The sequence below is a fragment of the Schistocerca nitens genome, chromosome 11 (assembly GCF_023898315.1).
Source record: "Schistocerca nitens isolate TAMUIC-IGC-003100 chromosome 11, iqSchNite1.1, whole genome shotgun sequence".
Classification (NCBI taxonomy): domain Eukaryota; kingdom Metazoa; phylum Arthropoda; class Insecta; order Orthoptera; family Acrididae; genus Schistocerca; species Schistocerca nitens.
The window spans coordinates 37,033,936-37,061,242 of NC_064624.1; the positions used below are offsets into that span (position 1 = coordinate 37,033,936).

The window sequence follows — 27,307 nt, forward strand, 5'->3', positions numbered from 1 at the left end:
ATTTATGGAATTTTTTTTTCAGAAATTCCAATCCGTAAAACTTTGATTTTTTTCTGTTGATTAGTACCATATTATTTTACATTCCCTGAAAAGGGGAGCCTCCACTTTTCAGTTGAACAGGTTTCACAAACAATTGAAATTTTTTCCATACATAAAGCATGCTCTATTATCACATTATATCATAACAGGCTCATAAAAATCAAAAACTACACTTATTTAACAAAATTTTAGTAAAATGTGATTTGAGACTTTCTCGGCATATTCCATTCCTGAAATCTTCTCGGGTGATCAGCCGAGTAAAGGCGTCGTCTTCTCGCAACGTTTCGAAGGGTTTCGTACCCATCATCGCTTGAAGATGATGGGTACGAAACCCTTCGAAACGTTGCGAGAAGACGACGCCTTTACTCGGCTGATCACCCGAGAAGATTTCACGAAAATTTTAGTAGTTTGAAAGATGAGTAAGAGACACATTTTTCAAGCATTTTAAATGATTCCAAAACGTATGTGAAAAATCCAAAGACTTAAAAGCTTCAATTTATATAACTTATGTGTACTCTGTTTTGTACCGAAATTAGCCAGTTAATGAACCAAAAATGTGTTCCAGTGCTTCAGTATCTTCCTTTAAGATAGAGTGATGCCTTCCTGTTGAACCAATAGGAACTGGAGAACTTGAGAACATTGTGAACAGAAGGTGAGCACTGATGGCATTGTTGCTGTCCTTCAGCTGGAAACTTACATCCAGCAACTGGTCCATGTGGTAGCATAAATTTCACTACAATTTCGTTTAACTCATAACTGGTGTCTATAAATCTCTGCAATCCCAGTCACACACACATGCCACAGACATCCCCCTTCTCAGGTTGTGAACCTGAATATTATCCTACTGTTTCTGAGGTGTTGGCTGAATGAATGAAATGTCTTCTTTCTTGCTCTTTAAAGTGAGTCCTAAAATGTGTCTTCTGAATTTCTTTCACAGGAGTAATTTTTTTGGACCATTCTTCTTTTTTCTGCTCACAGAATTCCTTGATTTCCTCTTTGGACAAAAGAATGAGGGCTGTGGATGTGTAAGATTTCACAACTCTCATAAAATCCTTAGCATTCTGTATTGCAGCTGTATTTGGAATGGAAAGATTATGTTTTGTAGCATGGTGCTTCATCAGGCCTCCTACAACACAAGACCCCTTCCCGAGACCAGTAGCACTGTGTACCCAATCAGCTGGCACAAGTGACTAACTCAATTCAAACAGCTGGTAATGATTTTTAAAATGATTAGGAGCACCATCAGAAATAAAAACAATCTTCTCTGTTTGCATCATCATCATCATCATCATCATCATCATCATCATCATTTAAGACTGATTATGCCTTTCAGCGTTCAGTCTGGAGCATAGCCCCCTTATAAAATTCCTCTATGATCCCCTATTCAGTGCTAACATTGGTGCCTCTTCTGATGTTAAACCTATTATTTCAAAATCATTCTTAACCGAATCCAGGTACCTTCTCCTTGGTCTGCCCCAACTCCTCCTACCCTCTACTGCTGAACCCATGAGTCTCTTGGGTAACCTTGCTTCTCCCATGCGTTGAACATGACCCCACCTTCTAAGCCTGTTCGCCCTGACTGCTACATCTATAGAGTTCATTCCCAGTTTTTCTTTGATTTACTCATTATGGACACCCTCCTGCCATTGTTCCCATCTACTAGTACCTGCAATCATCCTAGCTACTTTCATATCCGTAACCTCAACCTTGTTGATAAGGTAACCTGAATCCACCCAGCTTTCGCTTCCATACAACAAAGTTGGTCGAAAGATTGAACGGTGCACAGATAACTTAGTCTTGGTACTGACTTCCTTCTTGCAGAAGAGAGTAGATCGTAGCTGAGCGCTCACTGCATTAGCTTTGCTACACCTCGCTTCCAGTTCTTTCATTATGATGCCATCCTGTGAGAATATGCATCCTAAGTACTTGAAACCGTCCACCTGTTCTAACTTTGTTCCTCCTATTTGGCACTCAATCCGTTTATATTTCTTTCCCACTGACATTACTTTCGTTTTGGAGATGCTAATCTTCATACCATAGTCCTTACATTTCTGATCTAGCTCTGAAATATTACTTTGCAAGCTTTCAATCGAATCTGCCATCACAACTAAGTCATCCGCATATGCAAGACTATTTATTTTGAGTTCACATATCTTAATCTCACCCAGCCAGTCTATTGTTTTCAACATATGATCCATAAATAATATGAACAACAGTGGAGACAGGTTGCAGCCTTGTCTTACCCCTGAAACTACTCTGAACCATGAACTCAATTTACCGTTAACTCTAACTGCTGCCTGACTATCCATGTAAAGACCTTTAATTGCTTGCAAAAGTTTGCCTCCTATTCCATAATCTCGTAGAACAGACAATAACTTCCTCCTAGGAACCCGGTCATATGCCTTTTCTAGATCTATAAAGCATAGATACAATTCCCTGTTCCACTCATAACACTTCTCCATTATTTGCCGTAAGCTAAAGATCTGGTCCTGACAACCTCTAAGAGGCCTAAACCCACACTGATTTTCATCCAATTGGTCCTCAACTAATACTCGCACTTTCCTTTCAACAATACCTGAGAAGATTTTACCCACAACGCTGATTAAAGAGATACCTCTGTAGTTGTTACAATCTTTTCTGTTTCCATGTTTAAAGTTTGGTGTGATTACTGCTTTTGTCCAGTCTGATGGAACCTGTCCCGACTCCCAGGCCATCTCAATTATTCTGTGTAGCCATTTAAGACCTGACATTCCACTGTATTTGATGAGTTCCGACTTAATTTCATCCACCCCAGCTGCTTTATTGCACTGCAATCTATTGACCATTTTCTCCACTTCCTCAATTGTGATCCTACTTCCATCATCATTCCTATCCCATTCTACCTCGAAATCTGAAACATTACTGATCGTATTTTCACCTACATTGAGCAACTCTTCAAAATATTCCCTCCATCTGCCCAAGGCATCCACAGGATTCACCAGCAGTTTTCCTGACCTGTCCAAAATATTTGTCATTTCCTTCTTACCTCCCTTTTGAAGACTGCTAATTACACTTCAGAATGGTTTTCCAGCAGCTTGACCCATAGTCTCCAACCTGTTTCCAAAGTCTTCCCAAGATTTCTTCTTGGATGCTGCAATTATCTGTTTGGCTTTGTTTCTTTCTTCAACATAACTTTCTCTGTCTACCTGAGTTCTAGTATGTAGCCATTTTTGATACGCCTTCTTTTTCCTTTTACAGGCTGCCTTGACTGTGTCATTCCACCAAGCTGTTTGCTTCATCCTACTTTTACACACTACTGTTCCAAGACATTCTTTAGCCACTTCTAGTACTGTGTCCCTGTACCTTGTCCATTCCTTTTCCAATGACTGTAATTGACTACATTCAACTAACTGGTACCTTTCTGAGATCGCTGCTATGTACTTGTGCCTGATTTCCTTATCCTGAAGTTTCTCCACTCTTATCCTCCTACATATGGACCTGACCACCTGCACTTTCGGCCTCACAATCCCAATTTCACTCCAGATTAAATAATGATCAGTGTCATCAAAGAATCCCCTGAATACACGTGTGTCCCTCACAGCCTTCCTGAATTCGTGATCTGTTATTATATAGTCAATGACAGATCTGGTTCCCCTGCCTTCCCAAGTATATCGGAGAATGTTCTTATGTTTAAAAAAGGAGTTTGTGATTACTAAGCCCATACTGGCACAGAAATCCAAGAGTTGCTTCCCGTTCCTGTTGGCCTCCATATCCTCTCCAAATTTTCCCATAACCTTTTCATACCCTTCTGTTCGATTTCCAATCCTTGAATTAAAATCACCCATGAGCAGAACACTGTCCTTGTCCTTTACTCTAAGAACTACGTCACTGAGTGCCTCATAAAAACTATCCATCTTATCTTGATCTGTCCCTTCACAATGCGAATATACTGACACAATCCTAATTTTCTTGCTAGACACCGTCAAATCTATCCACATCAGTCGTTCGTTTACATACCTTATTGCAACTACACTGGGTTCCATTTCTTTCCTGATGTAAAGCCCTACACCCCATTGTGCTACTCCTGCTTTGACTCCTGACAGGTAGACCTTGTATTCTCCCACTTCCTCTTCCTTCTCACCCCTTACCCGAATGTCACTAACAGCTAAAACGTCCAGCCCCATCTTACTTGCAGCCTCTGCCAGCTCTACCTTCTTCCCAGAGTAGCCCCCATTGATATTAATAGCTCCCCATCTCATTACCATTTGTTTGCCAAGTCGTATCTTAGGAGTCCGTGGTTTGTCAGTTAGAGGTGGGACTCCGTCACCTCCAAAGGTCCGAGGCATTTTGCTCTGATTGTTGCCAGCATCATATTTAAAGTACCAGGGAAGCAGGTTGCTAGCCTTACTTGCCCCAAGTCCCATTGGGTTATACTCATAACGGTTTTGGGACTAACCGGCAGATTTGGTAGTCTTTGCCACATGAGCACAAAGGTGACCACAACTCAGAATATGTCCGAGATGCCCAGCCTTATTCCAAAGTAACTGGTATCCTGACTGTCGGGACCACTTACTTGGCCACTCATACGTTGCCCGTGGTTCATGAACTAGGACATGACTACAGGAACCCACACCATGAAGTAGAAGAATTTTGCTCACTGCTAGCAAAGCATGTGCTGAGTCACATCCTGTGTCATCACTTATAACTGTAAAACTTGTGGTCTTGTTTTGAAAATGTCACTCCTGTAAAAACTGAAACCTGGTCATTACACCAATGGTACCCTTGTTTTATGTTACAGACTACTAATGAGTTCACACGCCTAACAGAGGCGTCATATGTCATGTGCTCCAGTAAGTTCTTCAAAGTTACCACACAAAGTTCAAAATTCATGCTGTACACACATAAATAGACATCTCTGAGGTGGGTTGGAACTACCCACTTAAGTCGTAGTGCATAAAATTTTGATCTTCCGATATGTGAAGTTGTATTGTTGCTCTTATAAATTGCAAAAGTTTCTTTAATACTGTAAGTCATGTACCTCTACACTTTCACAACTTTTTGACCTTCACCTGTTAGTGTTATAGTGTCTTTTTTGTTGGCACTCTGACAAGAAGAGTCCCATTTATCTTCCAGATAAAATGACTGCACTATAAGAACCTGAGCTGCTTCTACAGGATGACAATAATAGGGATCTGGTCTTCCAAAGATTCCTTTTACAGACTTCACATTTCTTGATTTGTCTACCATGTACTTTGATACTGATGGAAAGTGGTTCAAAATTGTTTTCTTTAAAAATGTCTCTGGAATAATAGTTAAAACTTGCGCCTTTTCACTGTAGGATGCACAGTATACAACAGCTGAATTGATATTTGTGAAAAATTCCTGGCTAGAGGTGCAAGAGGGCTTTGATTCATTTTCTTCTGAATTTCTACTTTCGAGAGTATGGTCAGTTTTGCTGTAGTGTATTCATCCATAGCTTTAGTAATTTTTCTGCACTTTCTTGATGCATAGAACTGCTGATTCGACTTCACTGACCACGGTTTCTTAACATGACAAACATCTACCTCTGTAGTTGACTGATTCAGGGTATTTAATTTTTCCTTTACTGATACAAAATTTGCATCATCTGCACCATGGGAGGCTTCACATTGTTCAGATACTATCATTGTTGTTATTCTGTCAAAACATTTAGAACACAAAAAGTCATCGCTGGAAACATCTTTACTTTGAATAAGAGTCTTGAAATGAGAACACTTATTCCCAACCTGAACAAAGTCTGCTTTTTTTGTTTGTCTTATATTTCACTCTTTTATGAATATCCAAATAGTCAGCACACTTCACTCTCCTGTGGCCCCAGTCAGAAGACATTTCAAACAGTCAATTTCAAAAAACACGCTGCAGCTGTGTCGACTGGCAAATTCCTCATGAAAACACAGAACGCACTGGATGGTCTCAGATTTCGTAGAAGCCTCTTCAGTAAACAAATTAGCACTGAACAACTACAATACAGAAACCTGCAATAAACACCCACAACAAAGAAACTGACAAGAAACTACCACCAAGTGTAAGAAATATCTTCAACAATGAAAGTGAAAAGAAGTAAATGCAAAGAAGAAAGCGATAAAAAATAACTGCAACAAAGACAATAGAAATAAACATTGTAACAAAGAAATTAGTAAGAAACAACTTCAGTGGAGTCATACATTACCCATGAAAATTGAAAAAAAATGATTTTTTAAAATAAAACCTGTCCAACTTAAAAGTGGAAGCTATCCTTTACAGAGAATACTACATAGTACTAATCAACCAAAAATATCTAACTTTTCTGGATTAGCATTTTTGAAAAAAAATAATCCGAAAATTATTAAAAAAATAAAATTCAAAAGGCGACAGTAAAAGAACTTTGACAGATATGTCCAAATGGAGGATATCATTGTAATCATAAAGCAATTATCTTTTAATTAAAAAAAAATCTCTTAAAATGTCTAGAACAGTTACAGAGATAAAGCGTTTCTAAAATTTTTCGTAATTCGCATCTTCAAAATGGTGTTCGCAGTCTCATCTTCGGAGGCCTGTATCTCGGGGCAGGAATTTTTTTTGGAGAAAACAAAAAATTATTGGTTCTTTACTTACTCCTGAATTTTAGCAGATGCTAAATTCAATAACATCTGAGCCTATGAAGCAATACAGATCATGCCTTCATGGCACAGCTTTGAAAAGCCAATTCTAGACGAATATTGGTCCAAAGAGAAGCAGCAGAGAATTTTGAGTGAATTTTGTGGAGGAAAGAGATTTGCCTGTAGGAAGGGTACTATGGAAGGATTCTGTCAGCTTTGGATAAAAAAAAAACGAAATATTTGGACAAAGACCTAGCTAGTGGGTTTAGAAACTAAGTTGCCTCAGAAAGTTAGAGAATTGCTTGTACCTGCCCCTACAGGTAATATTAGTGATATCTGAGTCATATTGATAAAGTGGAGAGGGTGAAGCCCTCAGTGGAAGATCGTAGGAGGAATTTTGATGACAATAATCAATTAGGGAGATTATTTCAGGTAAATAGGATGAACAGGACTAATTACAGTAGAAATTCAAGGAATGGTTGGGTGGAAGATAGCCAGAATGGACACGGAAATAGTAGGAGAAATTCAAGTAAAAGAAATGGAGCAGATTATTTTAATTCTGGATCAAACCATTTAAACTAGATAATGCTTCAGTTTTGGCTCGCACTAGAGCAGGTAGTGATGAAGAACCATGTGTATATAAATGTGCTGTAATCACAGGTAAGGGTAATGTAAATGATAGTAGTAAGATGAGTGTAATTTCTAATTCTAGTGAGATGTTGAATGATGGTGTGGGTAGCAATATTTATCCCATAAAAGTAGAGGAATGTACTATAATAAAATCAAGTGATGAAACACAGTGTGTTGCTATTGCCCAGGATGTCCAAAGTGTCCAGACAGTTGGTAAATTTTTAAGAGAACATAAGGAATTCAGGTGTATTGCTTTATGGTCTAATACTGGAAACAATAATCAACTAATAAGCCAAGTATTTGATGACAATGAAAGAGACAGCGGGTCTGATTCTGACAGTAGCTGTAATGATGATAGCAGTGACAAATTCAGTAGTGACGAGGATGAGGTATTTAAATTTATAATTGATAATGATGACAATGTGTTACGTAAAGAAAGAATAAAGGAAGATAATGTTAGGTGTAATGAAGAGTTGGAGTTTGAGAGTGGTAATGAGGAAGAGAACCATGCTATTTGTCATTTGACTGTGTTTGGTAATTAATTTGGTAATCTGGATTATTGTCTTTCCAGGCAAAGGATTAATGAGGATTTGTTGTATGAAGAAGATCAAATGGTAAGTAAAAAGGAAGTGTGGCACCCTGTAACAAAAGCAAGTGATGGTAAGTGTTTACTGCACAATGGTAGCGATCTGAATGGCATCTCACAGGCATTTTTTGAAGCTATTAAGAACACAGAGGGTATAGTGGTGATGCATGTTTCTGGAATAAGAATTATTGGTGCTACTGGTAAGCTACCAAAGTGTGTTAAACAAGAGGTATTATTAACTGTGAAATACGTGTAATAGGTCACGTGTTAAAACAATGACAGTGTTTATTCAATATGTAGCATATTATTCTGCAATAACTGTGTGATCAGTTTTCTACTGCTAATAGATGTTCAACAGTAAACTATGGTAGCAGTATGCTGATGTTTGCCTGAGAACTACACTCCTGGAAATGGAAAAAAGAACACATTGACACCGGTGTGTCAGACCCACCATACTTGCTCCGGACACTGCGAGAGGGCTGTACAAGCAATGATCACACGCACGGCACAGCGGACACACCAGGAACCGCGGTGTTGGCCGTCGAATGGCGCTAGCTGCGCAGCATTTGTGCACCGCCGCCGTCAGTGTCAGCCAGTTTGCCGTGGCATACGGAGCTCCATCGCAGTCTTTAACACTGGTAGCATGCCGCGACAGCGTGGACGTGAACCGTATGTGCAGTTGACGGACTTTGAGCGAGGGCGTATAGTGGGCATGCGGGAGGCCTGGTGGACGTACCGCCGAATTGCTCAACACGTGGGGCATGAGGTCTCCACAGTACATCGATGTTGTCGCCAGTGGTCGGCGGAAGGTGCACGTGCCCGTCAACCTGGGACCGGACCGCAGCGACGCACGGATGCACGCCAAGACCGTAGGATCCTACGCAGTGCCGTAGGGGACCGCACCGCCACTTCCCAGCAAATTAGGGACACTGTTGCTCCTGGGGTATCGGGGAGGACCATTCGCTACCGTCTCCATGAAGCTGGGCTACGGTCCCGCACACCGTTAGGCCGTCTTCCGCTCATGCCCCAACATCGTGCAGCCCGCCTCCAGTGGTGTCGCGACAGGCGTGAATGGAGGGACGAATGGAGACGTGTCGTCTTCAGCGATGAGAGTCGCTTCTGCCTTGGTGCCAATGATGGTCGTGTGCGTGTTTGGCGCCGTGTAGGTGAGCGCCACAATCAGGACTGCATACGACCGAGGCACACAGGGCCAACACCCGGCATCATGGTGTGGGGAGCGATCTCCTACACTGGCCGTACACCACTGGTGATCGTCGAGGGGACACTGAATAGTGCACGGTACATCCAAACCGTCATCGAACCCATCGTTCAACCATTCCTAGACCGGTAAGGGAACTTGCTGTTCCAACAGGACAATGCACGTCCGCATGTATCCCGTGCCACCCAACGTGCTCTAGAAGGTGTAAGTCAACTACCCTGGCCAGCAAGATCTCCGGATCTGTCCCCCATTGAGCATGTTTGGGACTGGATGAAGCGTCGTCTCACGCGGTCTGCACGTCCAGCACAAACGCTGGTCCTACTGAGGCGCCAGGGGGAAATGGCATGGCAAGCCATTCCACAGGACTACATCCAGCATCTCTACGATCGTCTCCATGGGAGAATAGCAGCCTGCATTGCTGCGAAAGGTGGATATACACTGTACTAGTGCCGACATTGTGCATGCTCTGTTGCCTGTGTCTATGTGCCTGTGGTTCTGTCAGTGTGATCATGTGATGTATCTGACCCCAGGAATGTGTCAATAAAGTTTCCCCTTCCTGGGACAATGAATTCACGGTGTTCTTATTTCAATTTCCAGGAGTGTATTAACGAGGCTTATCGAAAGTTAAACAATAGTGCACTGGCCATATTAACTGTGTATATTGTGGGGTTGTGAACAGTGAAAGTAAAGAACTGGGAACGCAACTGTGCACCTGTCGGCTACATTATTTCCAGTTCAATCCCGCGTCCGGCCATCCTGATTTAGGTTTTCCGTGATTTCCCTAAATCGCTCCAGGCAAATGCCGGGATGGTTCCTTTCAAAGGGCACGGCCAACTTCCTTCCCCGTCCTTCCCTAATCCGATGAGACCGATGACCTCGCTGTCTGGTCTCCTTCCCCAAACCAACCAACCAACCATTATTTACAGTAGTCAATGTTGAAATTCCACCACCCATTTTTCAGCCAGTATCACAATACAGTACGTCAACACTGAGGACCATCAGTGAAGAAATAAAGTAGGCAAACGTCACAAGCTGACACATTCATTTCCAGCTGGTACAAACCCATTCAAAAAAATATGCTTGTTCTTCACTTCACTAAATTAGGTTGCCTTAGATACACTGTTCAATGAATAGATCAATAGTGAGGAGGTCCTAATGGATGTAAAGTATGTCAGAACACAAAGAAACAAGGAAAAACAATTTTCAGACCAGCCCATGATTGATTAGAAATTCACTTAGAATACCACTCCAAAAGTACCACCATGCTTTGTAGCCTACTGGATCCCTTTAATAGAACCTGCCCTTGATGTACCAGCTGTTTGTCATTATCAGTACTAGTTATATATGTGTGTGTGAAATGTGTTCCAGAACAACTGGGATATACTAATAAAATCTTCTAGGTTTCCAGAGCAGGACAAACAAGAGTTAAAACTCAAGTTTTCAAAGATAATCACCATCTTCTTCATCTGGGGATGTGCACATATGACATCTAAAGCATTCAGTGTGAGCATAGGCCATGTTACACGGAGCAGACACAATGTCGTATTCAGCAGTACTGCCTGGAGCACATCAGCTCTGGGGCAGAGAGACAAATTGGCAGTCACTGAGCAAGGTTTGGAAGAAAGCTGCATGTTATATTCTGAATGAGCAAGAGTGCTTTGTAATGCAATGTAGTTTGGGACAGCATGATAAAGGAATCCATCAAATTTAGGGCTAATAACGGCCTCAGAAACCCTCATCTGCTCCAATCTGTGCTGGGTCAAGGGGAAGGACAACTCAACTCGCTGCAGTACCTGTATAAGATCAAGCAAGATGACATTTCAACACTTTACCATAAGACGATGGTAGCAACACTCATGGAACTGTCGCATCTGGAAACCCGAGAACTTTATATTAGTTCAACACACAAGAAAGATGACGATGTTTTACATATACATGTTGACACCAATGACATTTCTTTGGTTTTACTATTTTGTCATGTATTTGGTATAATATGTGGTTCTTTAATACAGGATGTCACAATCCCTTCGGGTCAAAATAATACCAAAAGTAAAGGACACTAAAATGAGTATTTTGAGAAAAGAAACAAATGGTTGGAAGTGTGTATTTCAGGTAGTATAAGGTCTTGAATGTACAACATTTTTGAAGTAAATGTGTGTAAACTGCTTATGCTTAGTAGTAAAGCAACTGCCTTCAAACTGACAACCGTAACACTATCTTGAAAAATAATGCACTATTGGCTACACTCTGTTCACAGAGGAGTTGACTGACTGTAAAAGGTATAACATTTCTCATTACAACAAACTAAAGACGTGCATTTAATGTATGATGTTGCAGCATGCAGTGCCCAGAAAGACATACAAATGTAGCGAGAAAAGATTCATAGTACATATCTTGTCAACTGGAAAAAAAATTATCATCACAGACAGAAAATTACAAGAAATTGGATTAGTCATGCCACAGACAGTCGGCAAATGTTCTCAACAAAGATTTGTTTACAGAGTAGAATTTGAAGAGATGGTGTTGGATCCTGTGACAGGACATTAATCAAGCACTAGGGTCATTCCATTTCAAATGTATCAGATTTAAAGATGGTCCTCACTTGACCATTTCTGAATCCAATGGCTTTTTTGGAGTAGGTTCAACGATGTCTTGGATGAACATGTACAAAGTTTCAGTTTGATATTTCTTTTCGTTCCAGTTCTTCAGCTTCTCATAGACTGGGGTCTCAGTTTCCACAACCTACATGCATGCCAGAACGTTAACTGGATAACATTCATGAAAGGTGCTCTTAGCTTATAAGATCCTGCTTTTCTATACTAAACAATATTTTGTGCTGAATAAGAATACATTACAAATCACATGGAGAGCTGCATCAAACCAGTCTCAGGACTGAAGACCACAACAACTAATTACATCTTTAAATACAGAGTTGGCCAGAAAAATGTATACACAGTTTAAGGAACCATGGTTACTGTACATGTTCAAAATGTTCACCATTGGCAGCTATGCACATAACAGAATGATGAGCAGTCGCCACAACTACATCAGTCAATGTTGCAGTGGAGATCGCTGCACATGTTGATGTAATCTCCTGGCAAAGTACCTCCAGCATGTGTGGCTTCCTTTGATAGACATTATCTTTCACACTTCCCCACAAGTAAAAGTCCATAGATGTTAGATCTGATGACCATGGAGGGAACTTAATGGGCCTCTTCATCCAGTACAACGCCCCAGAAAATTGTCATACAGGAAAGCTCATGCGGCTAGGTGGTGCACCATCCTGTTGGTAGAAGACCTCTTCATCATCTCTATAAAGTGCATGTATATCTGGCAAAATTAATGTGCATAACATTTCCAGGTACACTTCACCAGTGACAGTAGCATCAAAGAAAAAGGGTCCTACAAAGATCCTAGATGATAGTCCATACCGCACATGAACCCCTCGTAGATTGACTGCTTTATCCACTTAAACATGCAGATTTTCTGGTGCCCAGTACACACTGTTATGCTGATTCATGGTTCCCTTAAGTTTAAATTGTGCCACATCATTCCACACTACCTTGATCACAAATTTTTCGTCATCTGTTACCATTCGCTGATAGGTTTCAAAAAATTGCATTCGGCGATCAGGATCATCATCATTAACCACGTGCAGTAATTGTGGAATGTAAACTTTCCAATTTGCAACTTTCAGAATTCAATTAACACTTGTATTGCTAACCCCCACTTCACGTGCACATTGCGTAGCAGACTTCTGTGGAGAATTAACAAATGCCAACGAAGCAGGAATTGTAGCTGTATGCTGTCTTCCTGATCATCCTTTGTGAATATCACAATTTGTTCCATGCAAGTAAAACTTGACAATGATGCTTTTAATTGCTAGGTGGGTTGGTGGTTCTGTTTCCAACTACTGCCTCCACTGATGTCGCACTTCAAAGTTGAAAAACAATTTCACAATAAATCTTCATTGCTCGGATGTCATGTGTGCTCCAGCCATCTTGTTTTATCAATACTGAGATGAATGTGCTAACATCTCTTGAGCCAAAGAACATACTACAACACACTCATAACTCAAATGGAACAACAATATTGATATCACGATAGAGCCTGACAAAAGAGTGTATAGATTTTTCTGGCAGACTCTGTACATGTGTTGACAGCTGTAAAACTTCAAAAATAGTAGAAAATTCACTTTGCGTCTATGAGAGTCCCTCTTTAATCAGCCATAATTCAAAATTTAATGGGCGGATTCAGCCAAGAATTGGTAATATGATGCGCAACCATGCTGTCTTCTTGTGCCTTTCTGCAATAGCCTCAGTTCCTCTCAAAGAAAATATATGCACCTGCCAGTTTAATGAAAATATTTTGGGTGCCAAATTTTGGATAATTATGGAGGTCTATATCTCAGCTGTATGTTCTTTGAACTTTTTTGTCTTGCTGTCCCTGCAAAGTGCAGAACAATTCCAACACTTCAGGTTGGACATTTGTCCTAGTATTTTTGTGTTTTACATTTAGGAATCTTAAGTTTTTGAAGCCACATTACTGTTTTAAGCAATAAAATAACTCTTTTAATTCTAACAAATACAGTTTTCAGATATACATACTAAATTGTCTGCAAAATAATAAATAAAACTAATGCATTTCAACATTTTCTGAAATCCTTTCCTTGGGAACATAAATCATTCCAGTTGACTTCATGCAGTGTCTGGCATAATGAGCAAGGTTCCCTGTAGTTCGTACACTGAAACTCTTCCTGCAGCACATCTCGTACGCTACCACTTTCACTAACAGCCGAAACACACACCTCTCGTTCTTTCTATTGCTTCCAACATACTTCCTCATACACGTCACTGTCATCTATAACATTAATTAGCCTGGGATCACTGGCTTTAACTTACAATTAATAGAATTTTGTGCCACTCTCTTTTCTTTGCCTGTACTACAAACCAATGCTTTGGTAGTATTACGGAAATTTGGAAATTCATCACTTAAACATTTAATAAGAAACTCCATATTTGCATGGTACCTTCAGGTACAGATATTACGTGGCATTTCAGATGTCAGTAAAACATTAGTGGGTATAGGATCAAAAAATTATGTTTTTTCACCGCAGTTGTAAAATGTGGAAATTCAGATTTAAAAAGTTCATATGCTTCCATTACTGTTGTCAACATTATTCGCTGCTGCACCTTATACATTTTTTGGTAATTATATCTCTATGAACCAAACAATCTCTCTTTCCTGAAAGATTTCTTGAGAAAAAATTTTGGACTTTTGAAATAAGTCCTTTAGTATAAATTTTACGCCCATGCAGTGGTATTTCCGTTCTGGAAGAAGAAGAAGCACCTTCAGTTTCTGGATACTGTGATAACAGCTTCTTCACCACAGCACTTCTTCTATTGGGGCTCTTAGGCAATGCTTCTTTGTCCACTGACTGCCTTTCCTAGTGAGTTTGCTGGCTTGTACGGTTGAACTAATGAGTTACCGGACTGTTCTTTCGTCCTCATTCTAAAGCGTTGTTTTTGTTCTCTCTTTTGTTTTCTTTAATTTATGAAGTGCTAGATTGTCATTCACTGTTTTTCTTATCATTTGGTTTCTTTTCTTATCATTTGGTTTCTTTTCTTATCATGCTTCTTTTTGTTTGCTAGAAGTAGCTGACATGCATCCTCATTGTTCAACTTTTCTCTGAACTTTTGGACTCTAGTCTTTGATGCCATTACTGCTATGTATTGTAATTTGAAATTTAGTTAAAAATATCTATTATTATGTTATTTGGCAAAATAAGTGCCCAAAACATGTACCTTCATTCTAAAACAATATTCTTCTTAACCCATTTTCTGACAAAGCTTCAAACATTGGAGAGAAAACAGTGCGTAAAGTCCCACCCATAAAATGCAAATGTTATTCTTAACATACTTTAATTTTACCAGCTGAATCCTACACGCAAACTAGCTTGCTTACACAGTGTTCTCTTGTACAACTTAATGATGTTCTGTGTTACAGGTGGGACAATTCATATTGAAATTAAAATTAATTAATTTTGAAACAATACTCATATCAAATGAACTTCTAATGCACAAATATACTTCTTTTTGACTTGGTTTTTAAGAATCTGTCTTCTGCTCTCAAGAATGGCAAACGGGGTTGCAATAATACACTGTTCTAGTGTTTTGTTCAGCAGAGAAAAGGAAATAACGGATGGTCAAATTTGTGTGTTCTACAATGAATGTTTTGTAAAGGGCTAATTACAATATAAAATATGTACTTTCAGCTTTAATTTGCCCAGTTTTGAAACTTATATTTCAATAAATATATTTTCAATGAAGTGTCCCCTGTTTTCTGGACCAGTTCAGCAGTCTTTCAGCTTCAGCAGCTGACCCGTGTCTGCTTACAGCTGTAAAACCTTGTTCAAAGTTGTAGGTTTTCATAAAGAGTGTATATGCTCAAATGTAGCATTAATGAATAAATAGAAAGTAAAATGAGAGAAAACAGCTTTTAAGCAACAAAAATATAAGTGTAGTTATGTACAATCAACTTCAAGCAATAAGCAGCAATAAAACAGCTTTTAAGCCACAAAAATACAAGTGTAGTTATGTACAATCAACTTCAAGCAATAAGCAGCAATAAAACAAATGAAAATCCAGAGAGACAGAACTTTAAACACACTGTATGACAGGAATAATGTCTTTGCACTTCAGACTAAATAAATTGCAAATGCTGTCTTATTTAGATTCTGAACAAGTATATTGCCTTCCTGATGCTACTGGTGGTGCTTTTGATTTTAAATATGTGATGATCCGGAATCCATTAAGTACCTTAGGTAGATGGACAATGGAAGGAACGGACGTGGCCACTGGGATGCAAAAAGCTGATAAGTGCTGGAATTTCTTCACCGACTTTAAACGCTTTGACTTTGAATACTACAAAATCATTCTAACCTCTGTTTCCCCTAATATTGTTTACAACAATGGGCTTGAACTGTTGATTTTCTCTTATCCTAGCAACTCTGTGGACTTCAGCAAACCTTTCTTGATCAAATTCCATTTCTTTAATTTCTTTCTCTGTAACGTAAGACAATATGATGCTTGAAATATTGTCCTTGAATTTAAATAGATCAAGACTACAGTGTAACCTATCACTTTGTTAAAGTAATGTATTGCACAGGGTATTTAGGACTGATGAATGATGACCATCAACTACTGGAGCACATTTATTTAAAATAGTTTGGATAGTGGGACATTCATGTTGACCACTGGGTTTTTCTGCATGTGTATATTGACTGAATGGTGAGGTAGACTATGTTGCTACTGGACAGAGCAACACTGGAGGTGGCTTCTGTTTGGCCACACTTGCTGTTCTTAATGTTTTCTCTGTGCAGCAGATCCCTGCTTCAGATATGTGCCAGGCTCCTAGGATGAAGACACTTGTGACAATGCATCAGACATACACAGAACCAAGAAATGCTATGGACTGTAACTTGGTTTGTTGCAAATGATGTTGAAATATACTAGCCAAGCAAACAGAACAGCTTGATATCTTTCCTGTGTGTAATAAGCTATAATAATATATGTGGTTTACAGAAGAAGAAAATTCTCTCATGTAGTAGTGTGCACAGTAGTAGTCTGTTGTTGAGTCTTCAGCACTCAGCAGCATGCCAAAAAGGAGACACAGTCAGAAATACAAGGCAAAAGGTGTTTTGACAATAGTAGCTAATGTACTGCCCTCATCAGAGAAAATTGTCATGTAGGTATCCAGGAAAAATTTCGTTTGTGGTGAATGCCTCACAGAATGGCGAATCTGCAAAAATTTGTTAAGATACTTGAAAGAAATTAGTATTTTTGTCATAATGAGTTCCAGAAGAAAAGGACACTGTCCATGAAAATGTGGTCAACTGTGAAGGTTACTCAATGCAGCAATCATTAATAATACTTTATTCAAGAAAAGTTTATGAAGAATTGAGCTGTTGAGGAGAAAACTTTATAGACTTCTCAGTGATACAGAAAGAACAGAAGGAATTTAGTTGTCAATACAAGAATATTAAGTTACTCAACAATAATTACAACACAGAATAAAATACATGTCTACAATCCAGAAGATCGAGAATTCGAGCCGGTGGCTGTTTTCTAGTCTTCAGTTCCTTGTCATCACACACCAGTTAACTGCAGTTACATTGGCGGCATATCAAACACCAGAGTTGGTCACTGCTGCAGCAATTTGTATTGTAGCCTTCCCACCATGACGGTCCCACTTCGCACTGGCAGTTCGCCGTGCCTACTGAAAGTCGTAAGTGAGCTGTATTTGAATCAAAATAATGTGCCTTCAAGTGGTACTATGTGTTGTGAGAAATTTGAAGTCAGTGGCTGGCCAAAAAGTTGTGTGTTATTGGGCTTAGAATACTGAGTCAACAGACAACTCATTAGCATTTTTACATTAATAAATTTTAGGCAACAAATGGTGGAAGACCGAATGAGGATTTAAGTGCAAAAGTAGATATCACAAATATCACAAATGGTAGCCTCCAACAGCATATTCAGGAATCTAACGAAGAGGAAAAAAAAGGAGATAAATACAAAAATAACTAACTTGCTAACATTTTACCCACTTTACAAGGGTAGTTAAGTACTAAGATAAACGAACTATGTGATCTTGTAAGAAATGCTGGTTTTGAACCATTAAAGGAGGTAGGTCAGAATGTAAAACATATGAAAGAATTAACTAAACAAATGTTTACAAAAGTAAATGAACAATTCTTAAGACACGCAAATGTGGTTCCATGTGTTAGAGCAGGGTAAAAACTTGGACATAACAGCTTTACCAGGCTCCACTTTCAGAACTTTGGAGGCATGAGTAAGTGAATTAATTACTCAAAAGGTACAAGAAACAGCAGATTTGTCAGTCAGTACACTATGGTTCACAGTTGATTTAGGAAAAACAGAAGGGGAACTAGGTAAGCTCTGGGATGGACTTAATAAAACCAGAGATAAATTAAGTAAATGGAAATTTTATGAAAGCAATCGCCTTTCACCAGAACTATCGGGAGAATTAAATTTAGATGGAGAAGATTTAAGATTTATTTACACTCTCAACCTAGGAGGTGGTGCTAGTATTTCATCTGGAGGGCATCATAAAACACTACTGACACAATGTCTCTCACATGGCCTGGTGTAGAATTATTTAGTTAATAAGAGTATACAAGGATTTTATTTACACTGGTATTAATTATAGCCACACTACTTATTTATTTATCTGTTATTTAAAAATACCAGGTGACAAGAAAAGTGGAACTCAGAATATTGGGGACAGATTAACAAACTATGCAAGGAAGAGATTGCACCAATAATAATCAAGACCCTCTTGAACAGAAAAGGAGGCCTCTACAATATCGACACTGTAAAGAAGAATATTACATAAAAACGAAGTACTAGGCTAGATGAACAACTGCTTGTCACATTCTGGGATTCTTATATACCCAACAGGTATTGCAAGTATCTTCAGATTTCGTACAAACAGTAGCTCGAGTAGCTACTGGTCTCAAATAGATTACTAATTGGTATGAAGATCATTAGGCCACTTGCTGTACTTGATGTTTTCCCTGTGCAGCAGATTCCCACCTCAGAGTTGTGACAGGCTCCTTGGAAGAAGACATTCTTGACAGTGCTGAAAAAAGTCACGGAACAAAAGAAACATGAGAGTAGGGTGTGTTCTAATCTGTAACTCTGTTCATTGCAAATGCTGTCAAAATGTGCTTATCAAGCAGACAGAATTATTTGAAGTCTTTCTTGTGTGTAAAAAGCATTACAATATTTGTCATTTACAAAAGAAGAAATTTCTCTCATTTAGTAGGGTGCACAGAAGCAGCCTGCTGTAGAGTTTCCAGCACTCAGCAAAAATGAAAGCATACACGGTATACCCAGATGTCAATTTGGGAGAGGGGGGGGGGGAGGGGGACAGCAAGGGGAGCGGTAGAGAGATAGAGAGAGAGAGAGAGAGGGGGGGGAGGGGGACAGCAGGGGGAGTGGTAGAGAGAGAGAGAGAGAGGGGGGGAGGGGGACAGCAGGGGGAGTGGTAGAGAAAGAGAGAGAGAGAGAGAGAGAGAGAGAGAGAGAGAGAGAGAGAGAGAGAGAATGGTAGCTTGTCAGACCATGACTTTTTTTTATTTATTTTCTTTTTTAAAGAACCAGTTTCTCTATGAACTCTTCTACAGTTGATTGATGCATTTCTACAACATTCTTATTAGTATAAACCCCTGTTTGTACTGTATAATTTCTTCTGGGTCATATGCTTTTAAAAACACATACTGAATAAGACTCTAGGTCAGGTTATCCATGCCATGGTTCACAATATTGCAGCATGCATTCTTTGATTCCAAATGGCACACAGTTTTCTTGATTAATTCCTCATAGTTACCATCCTTGATAGCTGCTGCAGCCAACACCAGTTGGCCATTTTGATGTATTATACATACATGAACTGAGTGTACCAGCCAGGATTAGGGAGAAAATAAAAATGGGTTTATAAAAGGAAAGAAAAATAGTTGAAATTGGATTTTATTGCTTTCTTTTCAGATTGATGATTAAACAATTCAATATAAATTCCTATTACTACTCTATTCAAAACAATAACCCATTCTTACAACTACTTTATTAGTGCCTCTTTTCATGCCCTGCCAGCAATGCACCTGAAAGAATCTTGTCCATCTGCCAGTTCATTTGGGCAAAATTAATAAAAAATTTAGGAGACAAAAGAACTGAGAAATTAGTGAAGATCTACAAATTTCTGCATGCTTCCAAAAAGTAGTTAATTGTACTTTACTCTCATGACAATTCTACATCAAGTAAGTTTCTTTTTGCTGGGAGTGTAAATGTTATTTTAGTTGCATGTCTTAAATTGCAAGAAAAGTTAAAACACAATATTAATAAAATAAATTCTTGTGACGCTACATATTTGCCTTCAGTAAATATGATGGCTCTCTTTAGTTCGTGTAAGGCTAACTATGTAACATTTTGTATGTTAATTGAATTTTCATATTAGATATAGTTGGGTTTTATTGATTTTTTTCTTTACAATGGGTTTAAAAACGCAATGTTTTTGGGTAAGATTAAATTACAACAACTCTGGTACCAGCAGCACTACTTTGGTCTGAGTTCACAAAATTTTGAGAAGACCAATTCCGGAACAATACATGTCTAAAAGTCATAAACACAACAAAACATCAGGAATCCAATATATTTACTCAGAATATGAACAAGACAGTAATAGCAATTTATTCATTCTGATGTGAAAAAGAATTATTCCAGCTGTGTTTAGAGTTCTAACATTCTGAATTTTCATTTGCTTTATTGCTGCTTATTGCTTGAAGTTGATTCGTACATAACTACACTTGTATTTTTATGGACAGAAAAAAGGTTTCACTGATTTTTCTTTCTGTTTATTCATTAAAATCATGCTTGAGCATAAAAATGTGTGTGAAAAGTAATAACTGTGAGCAATTTTTTTTTTTCAGTCATAAGTAGGCAAGAGTCAAAAATTAAACTACAGTGCCTCTGAAGTTGAAAGGCTTCTCTTTTTAGATACAGAAAGATTATAAAGTTTAAAGAACATACAGTTGAGATACAGACTCCAAAACCTACACAAATTTGGCACCCATAACATTTACACCAAATTGGTAGGAGCATATAATTTGACAGAAAAGGCCCAAGGCTATCGAACAAAAAGCACAAGAAGACAGCACAGTTGTTGACCAAATCTGTTGATTAAATTGTGAATTGTGACTGGTTAAAGATGGGCTCTCAAAGTCACACAATGAATTTTCTGTCATTTTGTAGTCTTACGGCTCTTACAGTTTGCATTTAAAAATGTCAATGATAATGTCTTCTAATTCAGCACAAAAAGTTGTTTAAGTGTACAAAAGCAAGGGCTTGTAAACTGAAAGTACCTTTCACAAAAGTTATCCAAAGTTCACACTTTGGCACGTGTGTAGGTGGTGCAAACTCGGGAACCCTATTCACGAGAGGTTGTAGAAATGAACCAAAGGAGATATGGAGCTGAATATTAGTACATGTCCATTCAAGACATTGTGGAACCTTCCAATAAAATTTCATTATATTCACAAATGGTCCAGCAGAGACTCCCGTTACACTTGAAATGGAATGAGGCAATTATCAAACTGTCCATGTACTCCACACCCTAACAAGGACTGTACAGGTGGAGCAGAAAGTGCGCTGCAGTCACAAACAATATTCTTTATTTATTCAGAAATGTATTCCGTTAGAAGTGATTTTAAGGTGGAAATCAGTTTTTAAGCACCAGACTGTGCTTCTCTCTGCGTATGTGAGTTCGGAGAAATGATGGTGAGACAAGAATTGAGGTTACAGGATGATCCAGGAAGTGGGGTGGGGGGAGTGAAGGTGGAGGGGAGGGATGTATTGTAGCATCACAGTTAGATAGAAGAGTATACCAAGTAAGGCTGGGTTCAGTACTAGTTTTGAGTTGGTAGCAAAAAAGTGTTTCCACTTTAGGGAGGAGGTCTTTAACAAGCTCAGAATGACTGAATTTGTGAATGTGGCAAAGGATAAGCCCCTTTGAAATGAGTCTTTTGGAGGAGAGGTTCACTACTATGTTACAGGACTGTTTAGGTGCTGGGTTCAGTAGGATGGTGGGCGGGAGCTTGTGAGATTGTAGCATATGTAGTTCTCTGTAGTTCTGCAAGATGGGGTCAGACATCTATTAACTGATGTAAAGGAGGTTTGACAGAGGTTTTTGTAGTGGTGCTGGATTGTGGTAGTCCAATATAAGTGTACAAAGTGAATAGACTTTACAGTTTTTAAGGTGGCACTGTGCATGCTGCTCTTGTTCCTGCAGTACGTGGGTTTCAAATTTGGCAATGTGATGTGGTAATTGGTACAGCAGAGTGGAAATATTTTACAGGCAGTGATGAGGTAGTGACAAAATGTTTAGGACTTAGTTATATATTGTGTAGGGCTGAGTTGGTGAGGGCTGTGGAATGACAGAATTATAACATAGAATCACTGTGGAAAGCTATTTGGGAGCAATTCCACAAACTAAGCAGCAACACAGAAACAGTTATGTGGGAGTGGGTTCGGTATAGGGGTAGGGGAACTTTTCTGTATTTAAACAGATGGAAGGAACAAAAAAAATTTGTAGAGAAAAAAAATAGTAACATAGCATTAAAACATATGGGAATATTCTGAAAACTGGAAAAAGACAAAACCAGATTAAGTATAGCGAAGGAAGGATAAAGCTACATGAAGCACAGTAGTAAGACATCAAGATGTAAATAAGACCAATAAGAAAACTGGATGAGATTAAAATGAAGACAGGAATAGAAATAAATAATAATACAATAACAGTGTGAGATGCATGTTGGTATGTAGGTATGAGTGAAGCAGGCAGCAGTTGTAAATGGGTTGGGCATGGTCAGTATCTTGCCTTTTCGTTATGATGCACTGTTAAGCCTGTCACACAGCATAAAAGGTAAGAAGACACAGTGCTGCCAATATACTACCAATTCACACGAGTCCATACTGTAGCCTATAGCAAACAAAAAGTGAGATACTAACTGACCTGAATTAGGAGTTAACATAAGACTAATTTCAATTAAAGTCAGTGGCTTAACAGAAAGGTTCATTTTCTTCTACCATAAAACAAAGAATGAAAATAGTCATCTACAAGCATCACGGCAGTAAAAATATTCCTCAGGATGGACGTATTTATGTGTGACATAATGTGGAATTCACAAACTGATTTAGTAACTGATTTGAAGTTTTATTTTTCCCAGAGTATTTTAATGCACTGGAGGCCACTGACGCCAATAATTTTTGGACTGGTTGCATACCAGTCTCTGCCCACCAGGTCTGTTGGGTGCTACGAAGGTCACAACTGATGCTGTGGCAGAACACTGACATTTCCTTGAAAGTGAAGGTTTCATTCTTATTTTTGCCCTCGCTAGTTTCAACACTATCTGATTTTTAACAATTAAAATCTTAATTTCAATATAAGATGAATAAAAGCCAGTTGTCATGCCATTTCCTTTTTTCATTTATTATTAATACAACAAAATACCAGTCATCGTACAGTGCAATAAGTTAAGTCTTCATGAATTTCCTTCTTTTACTTGTAGTACATTTACTAAATTTAGCATATGCTGCTCTATTTAAAAGGTTTAATTTCACATTTTTGTAAGAAAAAAAATCCTTCAGCCTGTAGCACAGAATTTCTCACTGAACAGCTAGCTAATTAATGCATCAATACCCATTTGTGACACATCAGGAGGGTAACAAGTTGTGTATCTGGGATTCTATCTGCTTTTATAGTTTGCTTCTCAGTTGGTCTTACTAGGATGATTAGGGTGTGTGCATCCTGTATGTGGATGCACGAGGAGTTGGCTGTGGTCCGCGAACAGCTTGAGGCGCTTCTGGCTACAATCGGTCACCTTCAGACTGCTGCCTCAGGGTACAGTGGTAGTGGAGAATCTGGCATGTTGTGTGGGACACTTCAGGTGTCACTTGTTCTGCCCATGGGCTCTGCTAACCAGGCACCTCCTAGTGTACATGATGCGGTGGATTCACCCTCACCGCAGGGTGAGTATAGGGAGGTAATGCATTTGCATCAGTCAAGGCGGAGAGCCAATGAGGAGACTGGTCGCTTGGACTCACCCATTCACCCTTTAAGTAAATATGTGGCTGCTGCTTCAGTAGGATATGGGCAGGCACACAGGAGGAGGGGTTTACTAGTTATTGGGAACTCCAAAATTAGGTGTGTTGTGGAGCCCCTTAGACAGACACTGTTCAGGGCTGGAAAGAAAGACAATGTGCATTCGGTAGTGTCTCGGTGAGCCTCATCCAAGATGTGGAGGCTGCTCTGCCTGCAGCTATCGAGCATGCAGGGTGCAGTAGTCTGCAAGTTGTGGCTCACATCGGCACCAATGATTTCTGTCACCATCCTCAGTTCATACAGGTGGCAGGGGAGGGGGGGGGAGGGGGAGGAGGAGGAGGAAGTGGTGGTGGTGGTGAAGACTGCTAGCCTCAGTGTGGGGTGCAGGCAGAGCTCGCAATTTGCTGCATTGTTCCCAGGGGTGATTGGGTCCTTTGGTTTGGAGCCGAGTGGAGGGTCTCAACCAAAGGCTTCGTTGATTCTGTGATTGTCTTGACTGCAGATTTCTAGACTTCCATTATCTGGTGGGGATTTGTAAGACTCCCATTGTCAGGTCAGGGGGTGGACTACATGAAGGAAGCAGCTACTCAGGTAGCAGAGTGCTTATGAAGTGCACATGAGGGTTTTTTAGACTAGACAGTAGTTTGAAGTACTCTGAAGAACACTCCCCAGTCAATACACAGCAAAGGATGTCAGACCACTTTAGATCTAAAGAAACTTCGACTGTCAAAATTTTATCAGTAAACCGTCAAAGAATTCATAACCAAATTTCTTGAATTTCCTGCCCTACAGGAAAACTCTCATGCTCAAAATATTCTTGAGACCCACAACTCACTGCAACCTAAAGTGGAAAGATCTGAGAGATTTAGAAAGTCAGGGAACATATGTCGTAAAGACAGATTAGACTCCAAGGCAGGGGGAGTGTTTACTGCAGCTGACAAAAATATTACCTCTATTGAGGTTGAAGTGGAATGCTACAGTGAAGTTATCTGGTCCCGTATAACAGATGGATGTTTTTAGTGGTGACCCGATTCCACTGTGACAGTTCTTAAATCTTCAAAGAAAGACCACAGCCAGTTGCGCATAAATTCCCAGACCATGCAATACTAGTTGGAGGTGACTTTCACCTATTGAGTATCGACTGGTATATCTATGGATTCATTGCAGAGGATACTGACAGACAGACGGCCAAAATAATTTTGAAAACATTTTCTGAAAACTCTTTTGAGCAGTTAGCTTGGCAGCCCATATGCAATGGAAATATCTTAGATCTGGTAGCTACAAACATGCCAGATCTTACTGACAATATCAGTATAGAAATGGGGATTAGCAATCATAACTAGCAATTAACCACGGTTATGAAAGATATTACATCAAGTAAGAAGGCTAGGAGAGTGTTTCTTGTAGATAAGAGTAGATAAGCAGTTGTTAGCATCTCACTTGGCTAGCGAATTAACGTCACTTAGTTCCAGTAAGATGCAAATAGAGGAGTTACAGGTAAAGTTTAAACAGATTGTAAATCACGGTCTGGAGAGTTATGCACCTTGTAAGTGGATAAAGGATGGAAAAGCCTCTCCATGGTTTAATAATGAAATTTGGAAGATGCTGAGGAAGCAGAGGTTATTGCACCCTCAGTTCGAAAGAGACCGCAAAAATGACAACAACAAAAGGTTAATAGAGATTCATATGTTTGCGAAAAGATCTATGCGCAAAGCATACAACAACTACCACCGTGATACCTTAGCAAAATATCTTGCAGAGAATCTGAGAAAATTCTGGTCCTATGTAAAATCCCTAAGTGTGTCTTATGCTTCTGCTCAGTCCCTTGTTGAATAGTTGGGTGTGGCAGTTGAAGACAGCAAAACAAAAGCCAAAGTTTTAAATTTCATATCCAAGAAATCATTCACGCAGCAAAATCATATAAATATACAGTCATATGACCATCGGACAGGCTCCTGGCACAGAGAAACAACTGAAAGATTTAAAAGCAAATAAGGCACTAGGTCCGGATGAACTCCCAATTTGGTTTTACAAAGAATACTCCACAGCATTATCCCTTATTTAGCTTGCATTTATTGTGAATCTCTCATCCAGCACAAAGTCCCAAGTGGCAGAAGGGTAAAGGAACACGCCTGCAAAATTACAGACGAATATCAGTAACTTCAGTTTGTTGCAGAATCCTTGAACATATTCCCAGTCTGAATATAATAAATTTTCTTGAGACTGAGAAGATTATGTCCACAAATCAGCTTAAGAGAGCATTGCTTGTGTGAAACTCAGATCAACCTTTTCTCACATGATATACTGTGAACTATATATGAAGGGCAACAGGCAGAGTCCATAGATTTCTGAAACACATTTGACTGGTGCCCCACTGCAGGCTCTGAACGAAGGTACAAGCAAATGGAATAAGTTCACAGATATGTGAATTGCTCGAAGACTTCTTAAGTAATAGAACCCAGTATCAGGGACAATGGTATCATCAGGAGTGCTCCAGGTACGTGTGATAAGATCACTGTTGTTCTCTATATACAGATAAATGATTTAGAGGTGGTGGTGGTGTTGGGATGTTTAAGGGGGACTAAACAGCTAAGGTCATCAGTCCCCCATTCCAAAAACAGGCGAGACAGGGTCACGAAGCAGGTAAAACCCCAAGGGGAAGGAGACTCCCCCCAGGCACTAAAAGAACACAAATGCAGCAACCAACACTACAGACAAGAAGAGGACAGACAAACACCAGACAGAAATAAACAGAAGAAAAGAAGATGGCCGGAAACTAGTTGACTGACCGCGAGACAAAAAAAAGGGAAAGAGTCAACCAGCAGACTATACACCAAAACAGCAACAAATTTGGAGAGACGCGAGGACAAAAGACACAGAGTGGGAAAGGTGCAGGACCTCCCTAAATAGAACCATAAAAAGGACTACCACGGATAAAATTTAAAACATTGTCAGCCATGGAGGCATCGTCGCATAAAATCAAAGGCAAAGTGCCCGGGAGATTAAAAGTCCGCCGGAGAGTGCACAGTCGGGGACACTCCAATAAAATGTGGGCGACCGTCAGCCGGGACCCACACTGACACAGGGGGGGGATCCTCCTGACGCAAAAGATGGCCGTGCGTCAGGTAGGTATGGCCGATGCGCAGCCGACACAGGATTACAGAGTCCCTGCGAGAAGCCCGCAGGGAGGAGCGCCACACATCGGTCGTCACCTTAACAGCCCGCAGTTTATTCGGGGATGTCAGGCCACGCCACTCAGCAGCCCACATCCCAAGCACCTTACGGCGCAACACCAACTGCTGATCTCGAGCTGGGAGGCCGATCTCCAAAGCTGGGGCGTCGATCGCCCCTTTGGCCAACCTGTCGACACGTTCGTTCCCCGGGATGCCAACGTGACCTGGCGTCCAAACAAAGACCACCGAACGTCCAGAGCGGGTAATGGTGGAAACAGACTCCTGAACAGAGGACACCAGAGGAGATGAGGGATAGCAGCGGTCGATGGCCTGGAGGCTGCTCAGGGAGTCGCTGCAGATGACAATGGACGTACCTGAGCAGGAACGC

At 39.9% G+C, this 27,307-nt stretch overlaps 1 protein-coding gene across 6 annotated transcripts in view; it reads right to left on the reverse strand.

The window, feature by feature from the left end:
* The window catches only part of LOC126213262 (uncharacterized), a 96,717-nt gene that overhangs the window by 16,618 nt on the left and 52,792 nt on the right, over positions 1-27,307 (reverse strand). The window contains exon 5 of one of the 6 annotated variants that reach the window (XM_049940923.1): positions 18,367-18,730. The exons of the other annotated variants lie outside the window; for them this stretch is intronic. Within the exon in view, the coding sequence (XP_049796880.1) occupies positions 18,686-18,730 (45 nt within the window). The 3' untranslated portion in view covers positions 18,367-18,685. Of the gene's footprint in view, positions 1-18,366; positions 18,731-27,307 lie in introns of those variants that run through there. 6 annotated transcript variants of the gene reach the window in all.